Source organism: Cyprinodon tularosa, unplaced genomic scaffold (genome assembly GCF_016077235.1).
Source record: "Cyprinodon tularosa strain WSP-4 unplaced genomic scaffold, ASM1607723v1 ctg106, whole genome shotgun sequence".
Taxonomy (NCBI): domain Eukaryota; kingdom Metazoa; phylum Chordata; class Actinopteri; order Cyprinodontiformes; family Cyprinodontidae; genus Cyprinodon; species Cyprinodon tularosa.
In genome coordinates, this window is record NW_024037849.1 from 1,210,055 (window position 1) to 1,219,794 (window position 9,740).

The 9,740-nt window shown below is 42.1% G+C and overlaps 1 protein-coding gene across 2 annotated transcripts; it reads left to right on the plus strand.

Moving 5' to 3' along the window:
• The first annotated feature begins 1,975 nt into the window (after positions 1-1,975).
• Positions 1,976-9,390, plus strand: zbtb37 (zinc finger and BTB domain containing 37). Of its 2 annotated transcripts, none has more exons than XM_038286765.1 (4): positions 1,976-2,342; positions 3,583-4,542; positions 4,614-4,713; positions 7,941-9,390. In XM_038286765.1, the coding sequence occupies exons 2-4, from the start codon at positions 3,617-3,619 to the stop codon at positions 8,466-8,468; spliced, it is 1,554 nt and encodes a 517-aa protein (XP_038142693.1). In that variant the 5' UTR covers positions 1,976-2,342; positions 3,583-3,616; the 3' UTR covers positions 8,469-9,390. The 2 variants fall into 2 exon arrangements, with proteins under 2 accessions (XP_038142693.1, XP_038142685.1); XM_038286757.1 differs by having other exon boundaries at positions 3,616-4,542.
• Positions 9,391-9,740: the final 350 nt, after the last annotated feature.

Sequence of the window (9,740 nt, forward strand, 5' to 3'; positions counted from 1 at the left end):
CTAAGTGTGGCTGAGAGTGTAGCTTGCTGTATTATCTGGACTCTCCTGGTTCCAGACTGTCCTACAAAACTCAGAGAAAGAAAGATAAAAAGAGTCTGCTTCTGCTGTGGTTATTGGTTGGCCATTTTTATCTCATGGCTGTGAGAAACAACAAAGCATATTGGTTTAAAATTAAACTGAGATGTGCTAAAAAGGTCCAAAGGCAACACAGCCTTTGAGGATGATGTGTTTAACACCATGCTGCAGACTTTCTGACATTTTATCTGGGGACCAAGGTAGCAACAAACCACCCTTTTTGCTAAAGAAAAAAAAAAGTAATAAAGACATATTACAAACGGTATTATAGACATTGGCTGTTAATATGTGCCTGAAATTATTTAAACAGACTTCAGGCTCCAATTGGCTTTAAATAATTAGAAATATGTTATCTCATTAATAATACTGTTTTAAGAAAATTATGAAAATTCATTTATGTCTACATCTTCTCTGTTTTAATACTCTTTAAATTATTTATTATACATTTTATAATAAGTGCTCTAACTACTACAGGGCTGCCAACTTTTCACAAAACCTTGGGGTGAGATTTTGAAATAGTTTGGACAGGAAACCCTGTCAGGGTTAGATGATGAGATGTGCAGCTATAGGTTGGAGATTTTCAGAGGATTTAACTGAAACAAAGTGTCAGAATGTGGAATTTTAATAAAACAGTAAATGTTACTGAGTAACAATAAGTGCTCTGTAGTTATGTGGAACATTTTTCTCAAAATATAAATCATTTTATATATTCTGGTGATTTTTAGATAATTGAAGTAAAGCAGAATGGGACCTACTAAAATACCTGCATCTAATATATACTTTAAACTAAGAATTTCACAAATTTGTTCACTAATTATTCTCTGCAGTTCAAGTAAATTAAACAATGGGGAACTAATAAGCTATAACTAGATTCCTGGCACTGATACAGCAACCAGTTCCATAGAATCCCATGCAAATTGCACTGTGTATGAATATATGGTAATAGGCTAAGGAATAAAAAGCTTCCTTCATTATGTTATTAGTTTTTCTTACAATTGACAAAACTGCTAAACAATCAGACCCTCTAGGAGGCTGTAGATTTTATTTAAAAAAAACTCTCCATGACAGGAGATGGCACTTCTCTGGATGTTTCAGTTTGGAAGATGTAATTGATATTAAGTTTTTTAATATATTCAATAGACCAAAATGAAAATAAATGAATATGATACGTAATACTAAAATAAGAACATCCCTATGGTTTCTCCTCTGTGAAGCCAGGATAACTTGAGGTATCCTCTCTGTATGTGGATGGTCTTTTTGATCTTTTAAAAAATAAAATGCAATAGTTCTCTTTCTTTTTGTGGACCTCCTATGGGTTTGAGAAGCAAACCTGGAAGCTTTAAGAATTAAAATATTTGTGTTGGTTTATTTACTGCTAAATTCCAACAGGAGATTATTCAACTAGACTTAGGTGAATTTTAATATCTGTCATTTTTTTTTGTGTGAGAAATTAGGAATATGGAGAGTGAGAGTCTGTGAAAACACTGAGATGGGTAAGTGTCACTCCCAATGGGTGAGAGTTGACAGCCCTGCTACTGTAGCAGCTCAGCCATAGTATGCATGGTGCAGAAGTGACATGTCATTTCAACTTTTCTGTTTTTCTCAAACTTCTCTGTGAAAGTTCCAAGGAATCAGACTAAAATCAGACCCTGCATACTTGCATAGAACAGTCACGTGATAAACAAAAAATAATGATTAAAGTTTTTGTGTAATCAGAACTTCTGTTCTAATGGATATTCTAACATTAGCACTAAGCAAAATACTCTGCCAAACTCTTAAAGTGCCATCGTGACCCTTCCGCTGTCAGAGGCACGCTGGGAAATGTAGTCTTTGAAAACTAGAATAATTCGGTGCAGATACTGCTAAAGAACAGCATTTCCCATAATTCATTGCGAATTTTCTTCCTCCTCTCCTTCCTTCCTGCTGCCTCGGCTCTTCACTGCTGAAAAAGGAAGATGAAAAGCCGCCGCTGCAGCCCTTTACATAACCGACACTGAACCAAACCGGACCTCCAGAGGAATGTCGGCGAAGCGGCTGCTGTTGGAGCGGAGGCCGAGCTCAGCTGCCGATACCCGGCCCTGAACACGACGCGACCAGCCTGGAGGATCAGGCGGGTGGAGCTGCAGCCCGCCGGGCCGGGACGTTCCCAGCCGAACCCAGCCGAAGAGCGTTCCTCTTATCCACCGTCCAGTCAGCAATGCAGGGAGCCCCGCTGGACTGAAGAGCCGTCTGCCCCCCGCATCCCGTAACCAGACCCCGACATTCAGGTGAGACCCCCTCCCTGCTCACCTGGGTCCAGCAGGTAGACCTGTCCTGCTCCGGTGTCATGTTGGAAACAAGCTGGTATCAAATGGATCCTGTCTAAATAAAATATAGATACACTTAAGTCTAGAAGTTTCCATCGACTTAGCCTGAAGTTCAGTATTTTATTTATGTGTGATTAAAAAAAAAAATAATAATAATAAAACTATATAAAAAAACACGTTGATTTTAAATGTTGTGACATATACAACCAGAGAAACTGTTTAAAACAGTTTGCTTCACATCTCTACTTTTGTTTAGGATTCTGTTTCACATAAAGCTAAACCCATTTAAATATATTGGTTAAATTTCCACTATACAGTTGAAGATCCATCCACCTAGTGATATGGTACAGATGGCCATTAAACCCCAGGGCCTCTGTACACTGGCTGAGCATAAGCTCCAAAGCATGATGCTGCCACCACCCTGCTTGGTAGTTAGTGCTTTGTTATCGAGTTACTAGGCTTCACCTTGACTCGTTCATAAGTACAGAGTTAAAAAGTTTAGATCCATCAATTTAGTGTGTAGTTCCCTCTCAAGTCGAAATCAAGAAACCAAGTCGTTCTTTTATTTACTGGCTTTAATCATACAAGAATCATGATAGTGTGCCATGAGAACTGTCAAAATATACAGACAAAAGCAAATAAAAGTAATTATTTCCCAGTAAAGACATCAAAGGAAAAATGCGACCATACAATATATGACTCAACAGAAATTCTTCACGTTACATCATAACGGTCAAACAAAGTAAACAGTAAATTAAACAAAAATGTACCTCATTGGCCCCTTTCCCTTGAGAGAAAATCAGAATCTTCAGTCCTTTATTGCACCATGCACTTTATCCAATTTCCAGAACCACGTTACTGATCCACAGGAACCGACCCTCAAAGGTAACTGCCGTCAACCCGCGGCAGCAACCTTTCGGTTCTCGCCTTAATTAAGACTCATTCCCCCAAATTAAACAAATAATATTCATGAAATTATGCTTTTAATATGTAACTATTGTTACTAGAAATGTATGTATTTATCAACTCTATATTTTTAACCTAAATAATTATTTATTCTGACTTCGATGGCAGTTAAATAGTGCCTTATAGGTTGTTTTTGTAGAGTTAGTAAATGTTATAATTCTTTAATCGCTAATAAATATATGAATAAAGTTATGAATTACTAAAGATTCTGAAAGTTTGACTTTTGATCATGCAGTTGATCTTTTTATGGTCCTCCTGTTGGCTGCAGCATGGAGCGCACTGGCAGCATTCAGCTGGACATCCCTGACTTCAGTAACTCAGTCCTGTCACACCTGAACCAGCTGCGCGTTCAGGGACGCCTCTGTGACATCGTGGTCAACGTTCAGGGCCAGAGTTTCCGTGCACACAAGGTGGTCCTTGCCGCCAGCTCGCCGTACTTCCGCGACCACATGTCTCTGAGCCAGATGAGCACAGTGTCGCTGACTGTTATCCGCAACCCGTCCGTATTCGAGCAGCTGTTGACCTTCTGCTACACGGGCCGCCTCTGCCTGCAGCTGGCGGACATCATCAGCTACCTGACTGCTGCCAGCTTCCTGCAGATGCAGCACATTATCGACCGCTGCACCCAGATCCTGGAGGGCATCCACCTGAAGATCAGCTTGGCTGACGTGGACGAGGCCTCCAGGGAGGAGGAAGTGGTGATGCGGGGGTCCCGGAGCAGCAGGACAATGGAGGCTGCGGTTCGAGGAGGGGCTCATCACAGCGGTCTGAGGCTTCTTGGTCCCAGAGGAGGCGCAGAGGTGTTTGAGGTGGTCAGCCCAGCAGAGGAGCCGTCCAGCCCACCGCCGACAGTGGAGCACAGTGGGCTTGAGGGGCCTGGGACCACCAGCAGCAGGGTGAGCAAAGAGCCCATCCTCCGCATAAACCGGGCTGGTCAGTGGTACATGGAGACGGGCAGCGAGCCGGAGCGGACTGACAGCGCTGAGGAGGGCACCGGAGTGGACAGAGTCAGGATCAAGACAGAGAGGACGGAGGACTGGATCGGAGCAGGAGGTAACCAAGAGGAGGGGGCCTCCGCAGAGGAGGGCACCATGATGATTGACACATCAGGGCGCAGCACGCTGATGATGGCCCCACAGGGAGGCCCTGTAACCCGCAGTGGGCAGGCGTCCTCCAGCTTCAGCGAAGTCGACCGGTGAGTTCCTGTTACCTCCAGGTGCGACCCGACTGAGTGGAGAAACTTGATTATGCTTGTTTCTGGTTCAGGTTCAGTCCCACTGGCAGTGTGGTCGTCCTCACAGAGCGCCAGAGAGCCAAGAGTGAGTCTCCAAACAGAGCAGACGAGCTGCGGCAACCGAGCTCACAAGTAAGAACACAAAATGTAAAAGAAAAATGAAACTTGAGGTACTTTTGGACCTCTGGAACTAAGGTCAAATCTAGGTTCTACACAGTAGCCTGCAAAAGGATAAGAGCCCTTTTTCTAGAAGAGTATGTTTCTCCATTAATAGCTGTAGGTCTTTCAGAGTATGATTTCACTGGAGAATGGCTAAATTGGATGAAGTTTATTTGTGAACATCAATTATAAAGTCATTTATAAATTCTAATATGCTCTGAATTGGATCATATCGAAACCACAGCAGCTTTGAAACAATGTTTATGGTCGTTCTACATGGTTTCATCCAGGATTGCCTGACTTTAGCATCACCTATCTACTCTGACCCGCCTCCCGAAAGCTATTGATGACAAGCATCCGCACAGGATGACACTGCCACTACCATATCTTATCATCAGGTTGATTTTTTATTTGTTTTCCTTCACTTTTCATTTTGCATGCAGGGCAAAAAGTTATACTTTTGTCTTATCTAAACATAGTCCGTCTTCAACAGATTTAATGTGTTTTAAACATGACTTAGCTGAAAACCTATTTTCTTATGACTTATAGAGTGAGGAGATAACTGTTCTAAGCTAGCTTCCTGTTATGATTACGTGTATCAGACTAAAGGGTGACTCATCTTAGATTTGTATTTTGAAAACAAATCAAGGTATATTTTCTTTCTATTAGTTGGTTATATAATCAAAGTTTGTAGTTGTTATGTGAAAGTAAAATTTAACTTTAAGGGCTATATGCTGTTGCATGGAATTGTAAACATTTCAGCAGGTTTTGTTTAGTGAGTCGTAACAGATCAGAGATAAAACATTTCAGACAGCTTTCCTTGCAGGAGTGGATGTACCAGCAACTACAGCCCAGCCTCTGAGGTTTCATTATTTATAAAAAATTCAATAAATCACATAGCTCTATTTCAGATTACTTAGTGCTAAGTTAGCATGTTACTGGTTAAATTTTGGAAAAAGGATAATTAGAAAAAGATTTAAAGTTACAGTTTGTAATTTTCAACGACATCTAATGTTCAGACTGTTGCGGCATGAACCGCTCCCCCCACCACTTCTCTTCGTCCAACAATACGGAGGCCATCATGGTACGAAATGGGTTCAGCAATGTCTGCATCGCCTTTCCTGTCAAGTGATGATGAGTTTTTTTTACATGGATGATTGAATAAATAGTATTCTTTAGTCTGTGTAGATATAGATTTTATATAGACCTAACTTACTGCAGTCTTATCTAGAGTTTATCAGCTCTGCACTGTCGTTGCGCCAAAGAAGCCTGTCTCCATAACTAGGAGACCTGCACCAATCTCATTCTAAATGGCACTTCTTAAGGCAATGCAAACATTAAGGTTAAAACTGAGTCCTTGGATAGCATGTAATTATTACCCATTGTAGCTTCAACTACAGAATTGCTACTTTAGAGGGTTTAGAGGAGAAAGGCTCAATTAAAAAAAAGTCCAAGGACTTTTAAAACAATCACTTTTAGACACATGAAAACCTAAATAGAGAGGATTAATTAACAGACACAGATCAGCATATTAAAGGGGAACACCGTTTTTTTTTTTACATTGGGCCCTTGATTTTACGTTATTACATCATGTTCTATTTCATGTGGAGCTGTTCTGAGGATATTCCGTTTTGTTATATCCAAGTAACGTCTTTCTATGGGCAACGATTTGAAGGCACAAACTAAATTGTTCATAATTGATCATTTAGGGTACGCCAGCATTCATAACCTGTAGGCGAATCACTGTCCCCCAGACATCCACAGTTATATTTTTTATATTTATATATTTTTAAAACAAAGCGTTGCATGTATGACGTCATCCGTGCGCCAGACTGCAGTTGTGACAGGCAGCCCGGGCCACAGGCGGCTACGCTCTTCCCCTTCTATTCATTCGGCTTGCTAATCTGAATCATTCAATTCCATTTCGAGAGCGAGATCATCTGTGGTAGTAGCACTAGACATCTTCCAGGCATGTAAGTAAAACTAGCAGCAGTTCAACATACAGGATGAATGAATGTTGCCGGCGCGCGGATGACATCATACACACTCTGCTTTGTTTTAAAAAAATATAAATATAAAAAATACATTGATTCACCTACATATTATGAATGCTGGCATACCATAAAGAATAAATCATGAACAGTTTAGTTTGTGCCTTCAACTCGTTGCCCATAGGAAGACGTTACTTGGATTACAAAACCAAGTATCTTCAGAAAAGCTCCAAATGACACAAAACTCATATGGGTGAGTAGAACATGATGTAATAACGTAAAATCAAAGGGGCCAATGTAAAAAAAAAAAAAAAACGGTGTTCCCCTTTGATAAAATGGACAATTGCTTTCAAGTAATATCAAATATGGTCATTTAGTGAAAATATAGTTTCGTTCTCTCCAACTTTCTACGTCCTACGACAAGCCTGGATCACTTATAAAATTATACCTGAGAGAAGAAAAGAAATAGGAAAAAGTTTGTAATGGAACATATTCCCCTACATCACTCGTACGAACAATTGAGGAACGAATTTGTTCATATGAACAGTTATTGCATGGTCCCAAACACAGCAGCTCAACTACATAAAAAGTAAAAAAAAAAACTCAAACTGGGTGTTTATTTATATATATATACAATAATTCTGTGTATGAGAGTTCAGTATGTTCCTGCAGACAAGGTTTCCCTCAACATGACCTTTTCCAGCTGGCGTGCAGCAAGGTTAAGGCCTCCACATACTCAGGCAGACATGTATCAGACAGGTGTACACAAGGAAAAATATTTATGTCTGTGTACGAGATGTCTCTCCACACTATTCACTGGGAAAGTGCTCCTTGCCAGAAACGATTCATACTGAAATGTTTTAAAGGGAACACAGAGCGGGCAAGGCTCTCCAGACGATGGCAGGCAGTGACAACCACTCAAAACTCCCGGTCACAAGGACCCACTGCAGCAGCCACTCTCTCTCTCCTTTCTCCTCCCACCAAGAGGTGGGAGAAGAAACTACTGAGGGGCCCGTCTGGACCTTGTTTCTCTTGTTTTGGCATTGCTAGAGGGAAAAGATGATTTTCAGATGATGCCACAGCAGTGTGCGAAATCTAGGAATAGGTATGCTTGACTATGTGGGAGCCTTTAGAAAACGAGGGACAGTGCTTGGTAAATTTCTTGATTGTCTAGTTTCAGCTATAGAAATGTTTGTTTCTGTCTCCCAGGGGGAAGAGCAGGCAGCGTTTGATATGGGCGGCTATGAGGACTACCTGAGGGAGCAGGTTGGAGACCGCTGGTTCCGCTACAACCCTCGGCTCACTTGCATCTACTGCTGCAAGTCGTTCAACCAGAAAGGCAGCCTCGACCGGCATATGCGTCTCCACATGGGAATCACGCCGTTCGTCTGCCGCATTTGCGGGAAGAAATACACCCGGAAGGACCAGCTGGAGTACCACATCCGCAAGCACACCGGCAACAAGCCCTTCCACTGCCACGTCTGCGGAAAGAGCTTCCCCTTCCAGGCCATCCTCAACCAACACTTCCGCAAGAACCATCCGGGCTGTGCTCCCCAGGAGGCCCACAGTGCCTCCCCCGAAACCACCACCACCTCAGTCCCCTCCAGCCGAGGGCCAAACGACGAGGCCTCCCCGAGCCAGGAGGAGCCTGAAGCCGGTGGCGGTGGGAGCGGTAACGGTGGAGGCCAGTACGGAGAAGCTCCTCAGACCTCCGTTTCCACCACAGGGCCCGACTGACCTCAGTGAATGGAGGATGCCGAGTCAGCATTGGGAGCGGGTCCGATCCCGTTGCGTATAAAGGCGACAGGGTACCGATCCGTGTGAAGTCAACGCACACCTCAGAGTCCAGAATGAGATTCTTACCGCTTTAAACCGCATCTACCCTCACTAACCAGACAGAACAGATTAAGCTAAAGATGAAGAAACACCACACACTCCTACAACCTCATACACCACAAAGTTCAGTGGCTCTCGTTTGCCTCCGTTAACTTTTTGTTGCAGATTTCTACTTTTTATATATCCAGGTTCACAATGCAGCATTAAGACCATCCGGGGAGTCTGGGGGAGGACGTTGCCAAAATACTCAGTGCCAGTTTAACAGATCAAATCCTTTTTATTTGCCTTGAGACAATCTGGAGCAATCAGGTTAATAATGCTAACGTTAATAATAATAATAATAATTGCGCTGTTTAAGTGCCACAGTGACAGTTTTGTTCATGAGGAAAGTTTTATGTCAGGGGTGACTGGAGTTTCTGACATCCGTCACATTTCGTCCGTTTACACTACAAACAATATCTGCAGCTTTAACCTCAGTTTAAAGGCATTATACTTAGATTTTGTTTCGATGCCTTCAAAGACCTCATTTATACAAGGACATAAAATGAAGGCTGTTTCTCAATGAGTACTTGTGCGTTCTCATGTGCTCGTGAAACGTCATCAGCCTCAGTCCTAGTACCCTTCCAATTCACAAGAACACAAGACCGAGAACGGACAAAGTCCCTGGATGCTGTTTTCGCCCCTGCCTCTTTACTGTGCATGCATCAAAGCAGACTTGTCTGTTCTTGAGTTTGACAAATGTCCCAGCATGCACCACTGCAGCAGCAGCAGCTTCCAGTGGAGCGCTCAATGAGCTCTAGAGTATTAAGTTGAAAAAAAAAAATGTTTTCTGTTGTTGTTCTACTAAGGTACGCTGGTGAAGATTCTCAATCATCCAGGTCCTAGTAATTCCTTTTTTTGTTCTACTTAAGTACGTTTTAAGATCATTTTAGGCAAGAACATTATACTTTTAAGCATCCATATACAGCCCATTTACTGATTTAGTGCGTAACTTATAAAAAAGGAACCAGCGGTCCTCCTAGGCCAGGGCTAACGTTAGCTTGTCTGCAGCAGCCCTTTCTCGGCATAGCATAGATTTTTTGCTTTATTTGGCAAAATGTTTATTTGATTCGTTTTTATCTGACTGTATTAATTATTATTCCCCCACTAAATGGAAATAAGTCATAATTTATT